The sequence below is a fragment of the Tinamus guttatus genome, unplaced genomic scaffold (genome assembly GCF_059628265.1).
Source record: "Tinamus guttatus ecotype Peru unplaced genomic scaffold, ASM5962826v1 Tinamus_guttatus_pri_ptg000711l, whole genome shotgun sequence".
Lineage (NCBI taxonomy): Eukaryota > Metazoa > Chordata > Aves > Tinamiformes > Tinamidae > Tinamus > Tinamus guttatus.
The window spans coordinates 462,825-477,428 of NW_028289245.1; the positions used below are offsets into that span (position 1 = coordinate 462,825).

Sequence of the window (14,604 nt, forward strand, 5' to 3'; positions counted from 1 at the left end):
TTTCATAATAGCCAATTGTAAGGGTTTGGAACAGCCTCGGAAACGTTGTGGGTAGGCATAGAGGAGAGCTGGCTCCAAAGTGGGAATGAAGCAGTGAATGGAAGGATTAGATGGTATGGTTGCCTTTGAGCTTCGATGGTTATTATGGTTAAAATTAAACCTTTTCATTTTCCCGCTAAGAAAACTGTAAAATTGTAATGGCTGATGACAGTTGTGGTGCCTTTGATTGCTGAGGGTAAGGTGAATGTACTGAAAAGGAGATGGGCAGCTTCTCAAACATTAGACTACAGGTGGCTGTATTCTGCTGTATTCTTAAGTATGTGGGAGCTAATGTAGAATGAGGGTCATTTTATATATACAGTTTAAGGATAGGTCTTTGTTTTTGCGGTAAGACATTTGATCTAGTAAGAAAGCTCTTTTTGAATGTTTTATGATAGAAACATCAGCTTTATCTGCACACATACAGAAGAGTCAAGTAAGAAGTTTTCTTTCTCTTTTTTTCTCCTGCGTGTTCTCTATCGCCCATGTCAAGCATGAAAAATATTTATCAGTGTAAGCTTGCTAAGGAAGCAGTAGTACATCATTTTGCAGAGAAACAGTTCTCCAGTGACTTTACGCTATGGTTGAATTTAAAAGGTTGGTGCCTGTCTGTTCTGATGGCTTGTGCAGCAGGAGTGCTGGAAGGGCACGTGCTGCAATGCCACTTACGTGAACGGAGAAGGGACTGAAAAGCTTTACAAGGGATCCTGTGGGAAGTACTTGCCAATAGGCTTTGGCATATGTGAAGTTGAAAAGTTGAGCTCCTTACCTGAAATTTGTACTGTGAAAAGGTTACGTATTTAAGATTGTGATTTTTTTTAATTCCAAATTTAGTGTAGAAGTGGGAGCTCCTGTCAGATTTCTGTCGCGGTGACGTTTGTGCGCGGCCTGGAACTGTCAAAAGCCTGAAATCTCGTGGCAGAACCGAGCCAACAGTGCGGAAAAGCCTGTGTGCTGCCCTTGCCATTGAACAGGGCCTCTCCCGGGGCGCTTGCTGGAGTGGGAAGTGGAAGGAGGACGGATTTGGGCGGTGCCTGCTCAGGTGCCTGGCGTGTCTGCACGGCGCCAGCCCTTGGGATCGCCCGGACTGCCGGCGACCGCGTCTCCTGCAGTAACACGAAAGGACGAGTGACTGAAAGGCGCTGGGGCCCCGAGCGCCGCCATGACGCGAGGCCGCACCCGCCGCCGCCCGGGGCGGAGCCGGCAGCGGCGCGGGAGGGCGGCTCGACCGGCCGGCAGCGGCACCGGGATCGGCACTGGGGCGGGAGGCGCGGGGGCTGCTCGAGGGGCCGCCCGGGCCGGTCCGGGCAGAGGCGGCGCGGGGGAATCCGGCACCTCCCGCGTGGCACCTCGCGGGGCGGCAGGAAGGGCGGCGCGAGCGGGCGGCGGGGCGAGCTGCTGCGGGGCAGGCAGGGCTGCCGGCCGGGCCCGCGCCGCTGCCCGCAGCGGCCGCCTCCGCTTCATCCCCTCACAGCTTCCTCCTCGCCCGCGTTCAGGCCAGCAGGACGAGGGCCCTGACACGAGCGTGTTCGTCTGCAGAGCCCAGGTACTGAAATGCTTAACGTCCTGGCACGCTTCAGAGTTGTTTCCTGGACGTGTACAGGAGGCAGCCTGTTAAACGTGTTGGATTTTTCACTTCAGTGTTGTTTGGCTGCTTTACTTATGAATTTGGTTTTTTTCAATTGTTTTTCCATTTTTGTTTTTCTAGATAAAATACCTTGTTTTGGAAGAGGCATTGTGCACAGTGAGTGAAGTGTCCTCAAAAAGGGAGGGAGATGCAGGATGCTGAAGAGGATGACATGGCCTGTGGAGACCTGGGGAACGGGCTCGGGAGGAGGCCTGGAGGCGTCTACGAAGCGGACGATTTGCAGAGCTCCTGTCTGTCCAGACCTAGGAAAGGGTCTGCAAAGGTTTGCAGCTCCCTCTTGTCAGGCAAGAGAGTAGGGGGAAATGATGCTGTGGTTCTTCCCTCTTCAAAACAAACCAGCTCTTATGAGGGATCATCCAGAAAGCCTGGAGTTGGAGTCACTGGTTGGACCCAACAAAGTAGCTGTGGTAAGAGCACAGTTATTTACTATTCATCATCATTTTCTAAATCTTTGATCATAAAATCGAGCCATTCAGCTATTTCACAAGCTCTTACCAAGTTTAATTCAAACTTTTTGCAAGAACAGTCAAAATCTCTCAAAATATTAATGGGCACTATGATTAGAGGTAATGCACTCTTGCAGGTTGGTTTTTGTAGCCCTAATGCACCCCATGTTTAGTGTTGCAACAGGCAACTTTTTCTTTTCAATTAATCGGTCTGTGACGCTTTTTAGTGTGAAGTAGGTTTTGCTTTTGAAAGTGATGTTTATCAAAGAATCTTTTGACAGGGCAGAGGAGATGGGCAGAGTTGGTTTTGCTCCATCTATGTATTTGTGAGTTTGAGTATACATATATATGTGTACGTGCTGTGTGTGTCTACCCGGGGTAACCATTTATTTAAAAGAATGTTACCTTTTATGGAATATTCTGTGATTCTACCCTTGTCCTTCAGCTGGGTCTCCTGAAAATGATGTATCCTTCTAAAAAGTGCTAACACCTGTTCTGTTGATTTTTGTTGTTGAAAGCTACAATATAGAAAAAAAAAAGAAATTCTTTGGAGACAAAATAGAAAATAGAATTTGTTTCTTTTGTGTATTTATTTAGAGGAAAAAACATGCTTATTTTAGATCTCTTTATAACTGATCTTCTTTCCCTCCAAGGTGGCCTCTTTAAATGTGAATGTGCTTGAATTTACTTCTTATGTATTTCTTAAATCTGCTTATTAGCTGCAGAAGAAATAAAAAAGAAAAAACATAAAGCTGAAAACTGACCTCTGCATGTTCCATGTTTTCAGGCTAAAGCAAATTTTCATCTTTTCTTTTGTAAATATTGTAATATGACATATTTTAGCATCTGTTATCCATCTTGCAGAGTCTAATTCTGAAGTATCAAATGAAGAACTAAAGCAACAACTTCAAGAAGCTCTAGAGGTCAGTAACAGGACCAGGTACACTGGTTTTGAAATCTGCATTTTGTATTAAAAAAAAAAAAAAGTACCCAACCTAGCCCTTTTTAGTTGAGCATTGTCTTTGTAAGATGATAAATCGGTGGGTAAAAGTAAGGAATAAAACAGTAGCCCTCAGATTTGTTTCACAAAAATGTCTGGGAGGATGAATGGATAAGAGTACTTAGGTTCAATCCTTTGGTCTGGTTAGTTTCAGGTGTTTGACTGAATTCAACTCCCGTTAGCTCAAGTAATTTCACAGTAGTTTCCCTTCCTTATGTAGGGAGTGCAATTTGAGAGCATGTCTGGGGGAGAATGGGATCCTATGGCCTGTGGGTTTTCTATGTACTCCTGCAATTTAAACATTACATAACTCAAAAGATTCTACAAAATGAGTTAGAGGATGCTAACTCTGGAAACAGAAAATAAAGTAGAAATCTAGTGCCAGAGTGTTTGCCCTTATATTTCATATGTTATAATTACTAGGGAAAAAAACAGCCCATTTTGTTTTGTTTTAGAAAAAGACTGTTTTGGTACTAATGTACTTGGATTCTTCACTGCATAAGAAACTGATTTGTCTTGTGACCTGTAATAGGCTATCAGAGGGAGGTCTATGAAATGATTGCAGTTCTTTTCCTCCTTTTCTTAAATAAGCAAAGACAGAAGAAATTGAAAGTTCATAATTAATTGCTTAGACTATTATTGCTTTTATTTGCTTGTAGCTAGGCTTTTGTGAAAATGCTTCTTAGGATGCTGTGTGGATTTTTTTGTTCCTGAGATGAGTTGGTGTTTCTTTAGCAAGGCAGAGCTGAAATACTTAATAGTTTATTTTGCAAACATGCTTGAGAGAACAAAAATAATAATTATGATTTTTTTTTCACTCTGGATTTTCCTCTGGCACACAATGCTAACACTTCTTTGTCACAAGCTGTTACAGGAGATTTGTACAAGAGGCAAACGGGAAGGTTGTTGCTTGAAGAAAGCAAATTTACATTGCTGTTACAGTTTTAAGAGGATTGTCTTTGCTTTTACTCAGTGTTGGTATTTTATTTTGCCTCAGGAAGTTGAAATATTAAAAGTTGAACTTGAAGCTTCTCAAAGACAGCTTGAAGGAAAAGATGAAGCCCTAAGAATTCTACAGAGCGTGGTAGGAGTTGTTCTAAAATCTTTTGGTTAGTTAATGGTTAAGGAAAGAAAGCAAACAAAAAAGCATCTTCCTGCAACTGCCTATAAGGTTTGACTCTTCCCACAGATGTAATTGAGAGCACTAAATCTCCAGGTGTATACAGGCTTCACTGTTGGAATTTAGTACTATTCCTGTGTGGATCTGTTGCAGTCATTCGAGGAGGCTTCAAAGTTGTAGCAAAATCTCATGACTTTATCCTTGAAGAGCTAGCAATTAGACTGAAGGAACGCTGCCTTTGCAGTCTTCTTATTTTACAGATTTTCCAGTGTTAGTGATTCTGCTGCAAAGCAGAGCTGTTTTCAGTTCACTGTTCCATCTATCAATTTAGAGGATGGTATGCATTAAATATTACGTCACTTTTTCATTCACAGTTTATAGCCCTTTTGTTTACAGTCACAATCCACGTTGTTGAAGTTAATTGGTCTTTTCTAACCTACGTGAATAACCCACTTACATTTCTGCTGCTTTTTACCCTCAGGCATTCACAGTAAGTTATGCTCAGATCAAACTATAAGGCTGTTGTAACCTTGTCTTTTGAGAGTTGATTTTGTGATACGGAAAAGTCCTTGAGAAGCTATGATCTCTTTTCAAATTAATGCTGATTTTCTAGAATAGAAAAGACTAAGAGATGGAAACAAGTTTGTTTTGTAGCTATTTAGTATCTTGAAATTACAACGCACAGAGACCTAGAAGTGGACTGTTGGTTTTTGTAGTTCTTCACGCTTCTGGTTAGCCCAGCACTTTGATTTATGGTCATATAAAATTGAAAATATTACTTAATTACAGTGTTTGTTAAATTTGTGCTTTTTTCAACAGGCAGTGTTTAATAAAGCCACTATGCATACAAAAGCAATGCTTCAAAAAACTGAGGAGGAAAAGAGAGCTTTAGAAAAGGTAAGGGTAAGAGTTTTCTTTACACCTGTCCAAAGTTTAATGTTTCTGTGTAAAATCATAATAGGTCATTACTACTGACTTGTTTTATGATGGAATAAGGAGTGGTTCTACTGTTTTGTTTGTTTTTAATTGATATAGATCTAGCATTACCTTTGGATTTTTTGAAAGTGTTCTTATTCTTTTTTAGTAGAAAGGGAAAATAACTGATTTATCACTTTCCTGATCTGAATATTTTCATCTTCTGCTTTGTACAGGCAATACCTGCAAGATTCTAGGTGGTGGTTGTTGTTGTTGTTCTTTGTTTTGTTTTGTTTTTCTCCTATATCTTTGACTGGTCTTTGTCATGAGCATTACAGTGCTTTGTTTATACTGAGTTGCTTTATTTCCTCAGCAAGATTTATCAACAACAAATTTCCAAACAAGCCTAAAACCAGAGTATTTTAATAGTGAAAAAGGAGAGGAGGAAGACATTGAGCTGCTTTGTTAATCTCAAATTTATGTGTGATTTCTTTCTTATGTGGTCTTCACATAGAACAGTAAGGGAGGCATTTTAAAAATCGGAAAAAAATATAGCATGATGTTTTTGTTATAAGGCAATTATTAGCTCAGTCTTTCTTGTGTTTGGTACCAGATTTATTTAAAATAAAACACACACACGTATTGTTCTCTGGCTGCCAAAACTCGGGACTAGCAGTTCACATCTCTCATGTTCATTGTCAGGCTTGTAACAAACTGCTGCTGGTTTGTTTTGTCTCTACAGGAAATAAATACTTTGCAATGGGAAATTGAATTTGACCAGGATAGGTTTAAAAACATAGAAGAGACATGGACAGAAAAATATGACAGGTATTTTACATGTTATGTATCCTTGGGAGTCTTAATTGCATTGAATACTACACATTATCTGTCTTATGTTCTATGTTTCATATTACCAGATTTTTTTTCCCACATTTTCCTAACTTTCTGGATTTGGGAAGGTATTTTTCATACTAATTACATTTTTTTTATGTTTCAATTAAAACTACTAAAATGAATAACTCTTATTTTTTTAGTGTGTGTACAGATTGTCTTTGTTAGACTGAGCTTTCACTTCAGTCACATTATTTTATTACTTTATTATGTTAGCCGGCTGGAACCAGATTGTCCTTATTTGCTTTAATGGAAATGAGGCATAAAAACAATTGTATGTGCATGCATGTGGAAATACTTTTCTTCCCCCTCTCACCAGGTATAAGCATGAGCATGAGTAAAATGGAATGTTTTTGAGAGAGGTTGGTTAACTGGTTTTGTGATTAAATAGAGTTTTCTGTACTGACAGCAGGTGTTGCCTCCCTAGGCAAGCAGAAGAAGCCAGAGGCACTAAATAAATTATGCAATAAGAGATATTGAAAACTGACCAGCAGGCTCCACTTATTTAAAGGTGTAAGTGATCTCTCGGAAGTTTATGCAGCAGAGTTACAGTTATTTTAGTGGAGATTTTTATTCCAAAAATTTCAAACAGAATCAAAGAATAAGCCAATCATGTCAAATTGTTCACTTGTAAGAAGAGTTTTGTGAAGGCGATTTGTCTCTTTTTAGTTACAATTGTTAAAGAACACCTTTTGGAAAATGCTTTGGATCTCCTAATTTAAAAACACAGCAAAGGTTGCCAATTTTCTCTCTCTCCCTTTTTTTCCCCCTCTGCAGTAACAAAGCAAGTATTACCAGCTGAAAGCTAGAGATTGAAACAAGGCTTTAGAAAGCTGTGAGTAGCAGTAAGTCATGAGCTTGCTCATGAGTTGAGGCAGAATGTGTATTATTTTCCTTTATTTGTCAAAATGAAAATGTTTCAGGTTACTAGTCAGCTTTAAACAAAACCCTGGAGCTACAGAATGGTGTGTTTACTGACAACTGAAGAGATATACAATGAAAAAGTGTAATTGCTTCAAATTGAGGACATTGCCACTTTTCTATTTAAGAGGGAAATACAAAAGTGCCAAAGAAAAATGTATTGTGCATGCACATTGTATGCTCTCATGTCATAAAGCTTAAAAGTCCAGCTGTTCTCTCGAATGGTATTTAAAGGTGCAGGAAATGTACTCTTAAAAATTAAGACCAGAGCCTTACTGTCATGCGTTCGATAACAATCTTGTATTTTGAAGTGGCAATTTGCTAGCAAGTGTTTCAGGAGTTCACAGTTACAGATTTTATCAAATGTGACACTATAGCTCACCTCTTCCTTAAGCTCTGCAGTTTTGCACATGTTATGTTTAGATATGAATGATTTCTTTCTGCAATCTTTTCATCAATCCTAATTCCAGTTTGCAGAAATATTCAATGGAATGTTTTAATAGGCCAGTGACTTCTTTCATTTGCATGACCTTTTTAATAATTATGTTAAACGTGACACAGCCTTTCTCTTAATTTCTGCAGGATATATTGTGAGAATGCAGCTCTTAAGGAAACATTGAAACTGAGAACAGAAGAAGTTAGAATTCTTAAATCTGAAAATGCAAGTAAGCCAGCAATAGCTGTTCCTCTTAAAATGCTGTTTTTCAGGAATAATTGAGAGCTTAACTGTGACTACAGCTTTCTGCTAGGATAAGTCCCATATGTTAATGGCAGCTGGTGTTAGTGGCTATGCAGGAACCCCCTTTAAAAACACAGGTAGTGCCTGTTTCCTTTGTCACACTGTCTCTTGAACTAAACATTTCATAGAACAATAGCAAAAGTTGGGTATGCAGCTTAGAGTCCATCAGATCTGAAGGAAACACACGTATCTTATCTTATTGACTTGGTGACGCACTGGGTGTGGAGGGAAAGCACCACTCCGTGTTCCTTAATGTCCTGGAAGAAGGAACACTGGCCAAGACAGCTAGTCTTCTGGCTTCTTGCTTCTGCTACTGTGCAAATTACCATTAGGTGGCTTTAGCATCTCCATTTACAGATTCCAAGAGCATGAACTTTGGGGTATTTAGCTTGTCATTTTTAAAATGGGTGGTGCTGGTGGTGCAGATATCTCTGTTCCCTTATTTTGAGCTTCTACATAGCTTTTAAAAAAAAGCTGAAATACATAAATATTTTCCTAATATTGTGCTTTTCTAAAAGACCACCTGGCTTAGTTGCAAGTGAAAAAACAGGTGGGCGTGTAATACTGAGGAAAAGTAATATATGAGGTAGTGTGTCTGTAAACGAGTCATCTCCAGGAAAATATAGAAGGCAACTAGGATATGAGTTTTTAGATATGTTTAGTCTCCTCATAATCCCAAATTGATGCTTAAACCATAAAACTGCTTCATTCAAATGTAGTTGAACACATTAAGAGATCAGAACTGCCAGCTTTTAATTATTTTCATTTTTTTTATTTCCTAGTTTTGAATCAGCAGCGCTTGGAATTTCTTGCAATGCTTGATGTGAAACAACAGAAGGTTATTCAGGAAAATATGTCCTGGAGTAAAAGTGGCCTTACAGATGTTACAGGTCTTGAAGTAAGTATGGAGTCTGTTTTTCATGGCAACTAGCTCAAAGATACTGTTTATATTCAAAGTACATGTTGCTAAATTTTGCTTACTGATTATTTAACTGTTTCCTTGGACTTGATTCTAGCAAATTAAAATATGCCCTTGTGTGTCTCTGAATCAGGTTTCTAGTTTTTTGGTGCTTTAAGGCTTGTATTTTACAAAAGAAGAGTAGACAGAAGAAGCATCAGGGCATCTTTCACAGGCCAGTGCCCTTCTAATCTAGTCTTTCTAATCTTTTAATTCCTGATTCCCTACCTATGATGTTTCTTTAATGAGTGGGGAAAAAAGAGTAATGAGGTCTGCAGAGAGCAGCATAAACAGGCTGACAATTTTTGCCTTTAGGTTATCTTTGCTTGAACTATTTAGATTACTTTATTTGAGCAAGTTTCCGATTGCTGGGAAATGCCCTGCTAACCTCACTGAACTGTCAGGTGATCACCAAGAATCCATTATATATGTTACAAAGTCGTATGTCCCAGACTGCTGTTTGGAAGTCTGTATTACAGATTTTCTTTGCTTACAAGATAAAAAAAAAAAAAAAAAAAGCAAACTATGATATGAAACATTAATTAATGTTTGTGGAAGTGTTCAAGCTGGCAAGAGCACACTCTAAGACTTTCTGTATTCCTTTGATATCCACTTCAAAGTGATAACTGCTGGGGATCAATATTTACAGGGATTATTTTACATATGGATTTACTGGAATGTAGTCATGGCTTTTTGTGTGCCTGAAAGCACACTGCTTATCTCGATTTTCTTGAGCATCCCTGTGTGGGTAATAGAAATAACCCCACATGAATAAGAACTGAAATTTTTAAAGTCCGTCTCCTGTGGTGCCTTTGTGATGGTGAGTTTATATTTGAATAGATAATAGGCATAAATAGTATCCCCCAAAGTGCTATTTTTGGGATAGATGTGAGATTAGTACTTAAAATAAATTTCATGCTTGTCATTTTGAGTCAGAAGAAATGATGTGTGAATCCTTATGGCCTGTCTTTTCTGGCCCTTACACTCCTGTTGTGGTCTCAGGATGTTTTGTTGGTAACTGTCTGGCATCTCTTGGGTTGTTTTCTGTGTGCGAGTAGTTACTTAATTGGTGATTTGATTTTGCATTTAAAGCTGGCAGTTCTTGGAGCCTGCACCTGCAGCACTTCTGGAGGGCAGCCTTGTTCCTGTGCTAGAATGTCAGCTGCAACTCGAAAACAGCTACTTCAGCTCAAACAAGAGGTAATGCTGCCTCCCGTGAATGTGATCAAGCAGAGGGGGGTGTGTGCTCAAAACCAAATAAAGCCATAAACACCCTCCTTGCAGCTTAGGTGAAATAATATATGCTTTTCAGAAATACGTGCTGTCTGTAATACCCTAACTTTTGCTGGTGTAGAGCTATAATATAAATGAGTTTTACATCATGAGTTTACTTAATGAGTTTGCTGAACGCTATAATATTTTCTGTTTTTTTCTTTTCCTTTTTCCTTTCACCCATATATTTTAAATATAAAAAATAGAGAGTCAAAAAGTATAATTTTGCAATCTGAGTGTGGACTATCACTGAAAGGGATGGCTTCCCTTCTTCTTGGCAGTGCATTCCACCTCTTCCTTTGAGTTGGCGTCAGCATTTCTAAGAGTTTGTAGCCAGCTAGATCATGGAGCTCGTCTTGCTAAAAACTAATTACATAACACTCAAGTCAATAAAATGATTTTTAAGCTCTGAAAGTTTTGAATTTAGTTAAGCTTACAGGTTTAGATATTATGGATTTCCTTGCTCATGGTCCTAATGTAGATGTTCCACTTGAAATGTTAATTTTGAAAGTAATTGTTGCTATGTTCCTGTGGTATTTCCATTTAAAAATGTATTTCTTTAGGTAGAAAGAAAGCATTTGGTTTGGTTTCTACCATTCCCCTGATGAAATATATTTAAAATTTGCCTGGCTTCTCTTCAATCCCTCTTTGCTTGTATAGGCCTGCCTTCGGCATCCCTACGTGAACTGACAGCATAAAAGTTCTGACGTGTTAGCGGCTTAATCTACCTTTTAAATCTGCAGTTTCTTTCAAATTGTTTAATATACTTTTTTTTTTCTGAATTATAACCAGATTGAAGTTCTAAAGAAGAGTAAAGATGAAGCTTATGTAATGGCAGATGCCTTCAGAATTGCATTTGAGCAGCAGCTAATGCAGAGAAAGGACCAAGCCCTGAGGCTTGCAGAAGTGAATAAGATTAGAAGGGAAACAAAATTTATAAGCTGGAGACGTCTGAAAGAGGATGGTAACTGGGCATGTTGTATAATTGTTACTGTTGAGCAGGGCAAAAGCGAGTTGACAAGTAGCACAGGCAAACTCTCTTGCAGATCAAATGTTTGGCAATGGTTTAATTGCTGACTGAGGCTTCTGAAGAACCAAGGAAATGGGAACAAGGTTATATGAAAACTGGAAATACTTTAAACAGTGTGTCGTATAGTTCTGGTGGAGTCTTCCCATATGTGATACAGGGTATCTGTGTGCAAGTGGAATATTACAGTATTCATTATATAACTCCAGTGTTACACATCTGTATTTATCACTCTAGGCTTTAGTGTAGCCTTTTTCATTATACAGTCATGAATTATATTTGGTTCTATGTTTCAACACGCATATTTCCGAAGTTGAATGTGCATTAATATTTTTTTTAAGTTTTAGAAAGTTTAAAAAACTCTTTATCATTTTTTTCTGCTTACCAAGTGCGTTTAAAAAAAAAAAAAAAAAAAGAGAGAGAGAGATTAAAAAGAATTATTGCTTCACTAGAACCAAAGTGTATTCTCCATTTAGGAAAATAAGAGCTTTCTTCTCTATTGGCCTGAATTTGTGAAAAGACTATTTAGTCATTAAGTTATAGTAAGGGTAGTGCTGTGTGCAAATTACATACACTGCAAGAAGTCATGTTTTGCATTGCCCCCTTTAGAGCAGGTGGCTCAATATCCTGTTTTACTTGTGTCAATTTTATCCCAAAACAATTTTGTTCTTGTGTGATACTAGAGTTTGTCATTTGTGTTTCAGACAAAATATAACTCTTCTTCTTAGGACGTGTGAAGTTGCAAGGAAACAAGAAAAGCCTGGGACAAAAACTATCAGGCCTGCTGTCCTCAGGTGTGGACTGTAGGAAAGTTGAAGAACTGGACAATCCTCATGAAATCCTCAAGATGTTAGTTGATTTGGTTAGTATTTTTCTTTTTAACAGTTCAGCATGAGTACTTAGGAGAAAAAATACAACTACTTTGACTACTTTGTCCTTAGTTTATAAGATAGCTTCATTGTTTGTTTTTTTTTTTTTTTTTTTAATAAATACAGCTAAATGACAAAGAAGAGGCTTTGGCTCATCAGAGAAAAGTCAGTTACATGCTAGCTCGTGCAATAGAAATGAAAGAAGGTGCTTCAGAAGAAAATAAAGAAAATAACACTCTGAGGAATTGTCAATATAAACCCTTGCAATCCCAGGCGTCGACTAATCTTGTATACACGTACAGGCAAAATCTCAGTTCTCAAAACAGTGTTCGTTCTACTTCCAATACCGAAACGTTTGGAAACTCAGTAAAAATGCTTCGAAAATCACATTCTTGGCCATCAGAGACTATTCACTGTGAAGAAAATGATTCACATGAAAAAGGAGAGGAAACTGTTGTGATTTCAATATAATCATCAGCTGGGAAAAAAAGATTTTAAAAAAATAATCTTTTGGGAATGCCAACAAAAAGAAGCCTGCAGAAATTAACTTCTTTATTTGTAAAAGTTAAATGCTAATTGGCACCTAATTACCTAATTTTGATTGGCATCTAATAAGGAAACAAAAGAAGAAGAAGAAGGAAAAAAAAACAGGAAAATCTATTTTATCATATATCCTGACAGTTTCCTCTGGCCACCCTTCAGCTGGGGACAGTCATGACAAGAATTTTTGTCAGAATTAGGAAAATTACTTAAAATTAATGTAGATTAGAGACTTTTTGCTATAAGGAAAGGTTATTCTTTTACATTCTTTCCCTTGTACAACAGCTGATACCCAAAATAAATTTCATTTGAAAGTTTAAAACCTGTCCCTGTCCTGTTTTCTGTCTTTAGCAGGTACTGAAAAGAAGGTATACATAAAATATGGAAAGGAAAATGCTGTATTATCCCAATCTTGTAGTTCCCTAAAAATGACACTAGCACTGAACACATTTCACAAGCCTGTGAATATAAGAAATGGGAGACTGCAATCTGTAGGCTGCGGAAGACTGAATTTGAGTGTGGTTTTTGGAGACTGACTCTATTTTTCATATTTGTTTTGATTGTTTACCAAGACATTAGAATTAAAGATCTTTCTTTAAGAAACAATTCCAGTCTAGAGTCAGACTTCATTTTTATCTGCAGCTTGTTTTGTCTTGCTGAAAAAAAAAAAAACTCCTTTGCTTTACTTTTAATCAAATATTGTTGTTTGAATGTTAGAAGGTTTGGGGTTCATTTTTGGTTGGCTTTTGGCGTAATGTGACAATATCTGCCTTGAGAGAACTTGTTGAGTACCAGAAAATGTGACTTGGTGCTCCTCATGGAATCACTCCTTCGCTAATTGGTGAGAAGCTCATCATCCACTAATCAGCGGAGAAGCTGGAAAAACAGCAGTTATTGCCAAGCTAGTTATATGCTTGCTGATGAGTACTTAGCCATCTTCACCCTGATGTTTTGGGTATATAAGGATTGTGAGATAGGGCAATCTGATAGAGAGCCACATACTGACTTTGAGCTCTTTTACTAGTTAAGACTATCTGGGATAATTAATCTTTTCTGTTCAAGTTCTAGTGTGAAAGTCTTACATGAAGTCCAAATCTTTTTCAGTAGATGGCTCCTAGTTTATTGGTAGAATAATGTTGCGGCTTGGAGCGGGTCAGGAATGCCAGATAGCAACTTCATAGCAGCTGGAACTGACTTTTTTTTTTTTTTTCTTAGCTTACATGCAGTAATCATTTATATGATTCTAGCAGTTAGTGATGTAATTACACAGGCTCCTAATTGGTAGACAATGATCTACCTAAGACCCTTACAGCCCCCCTCACTTGTTTAGCTCATCCTTTTAGTTCAACAGCTCTTTTATTCCCTCTGACCTTGGTCTACTTCCTTATCTCCTAGTTAGCAGTCCCTTTGTTCTTTCACTGAAACCTGAAAGCCCGGTTTGAGCAGGCCTGCTGGGCAGCCATGTCCACGGCTCTCTAACCATTCCTCTACAGAATAATTGGTAGAATTGTGTGCCTAAAAAGCTGACTGAAGTTCCACACCTCTATATACTTGGTGAGTAGTTCAGTCTTCGTAAGGTTTAGGTATGTTAGCCAATTAAGCTCTGCCTCTTTAACAGAATAGAAAGTAGAGCTTGAATTAATCTCAGTTTCAGCCTTATGGGTGCAGATGGACATTAAGATGTGTTACCAGGGCTGGATGGAAGAGCTTAAGATACCTGCCCAGGTTTGTGCTATTCATCTCGATACCCTTATGAGCTACTGTTGCTGCAAGAGAAGCAATACGTATGTGAATGAGTGAAAGAGTCGTCGCATGGTATAGACCTCACTTGCATGATGCTCTTGACTTCAAAGGAAAATTGATTTGGATCTCAGTCCTGAACTGGGGAATGTGTCCTGTGGCAGGGTCTGTGCAGTACCCAGAACCAGGATGCAACGAGTTCTGCTCTACGCCCATTCGTTTTCAGTCAATTTATTGACAGAATGCATGAAAACCCTTTCAAAGAAAGTTCACATTGTATGGTTGATACTGCCTTGAAGTGTACAAAGAAGCTTAATCTGTGAGTTTTATTCTGAACATACATCATCTTGAAATTTTGAACCATTTTCCATTTTCCCCTCTATACCACTGTCAAGAAGAGGTGGAAGAGTAGACGTTGCATACCCATTTTCTTTTTAAGAAGTTTTAGTTGCCACAAAGTTGCTGATGTTCGCATAAAA

The 14,604-nt window shown here is 38.4% G+C and overlaps 1 protein-coding gene across 2 annotated transcripts; it reads left to right on the forward strand.

Annotated features, from left to right (window-relative positions):
- The first annotated feature begins 1,738 nt into the window (after window positions 1–1,738).
- Window positions 1,739–12,335, forward strand: CCDC125 (coiled-coil domain containing 125). Of its 2 annotated transcripts, none has more exons than XM_088536976.1 (11): window positions 1,739–2,094; window positions 2,998–3,056; window positions 4,131–4,217; window positions 5,073–5,156; window positions 5,911–5,996; window positions 7,563–7,645; window positions 8,502–8,617; window positions 9,770–9,877; window positions 10,742–10,913; window positions 11,705–11,838; window positions 11,972–12,335. In XM_088536976.1, the coding sequence occupies exons 1-11, from the start codon at window positions 1,815–1,817 to the stop codon at window positions 12,314–12,316; spliced, it is 1,554 nt and encodes a 517-aa protein (XP_088393102.1). In that variant the 5' UTR covers window positions 1,739–1,814; the 3' UTR covers window positions 12,317–12,335. The 2 variants fall into 2 exon arrangements, with proteins under 2 accessions (XP_088393102.1, XP_088393103.1); XM_088536977.1 differs by having other exon boundaries at window positions 5,073–5,150.
- Window positions 12,336–14,604: the final 2,269 nt, after the last annotated feature.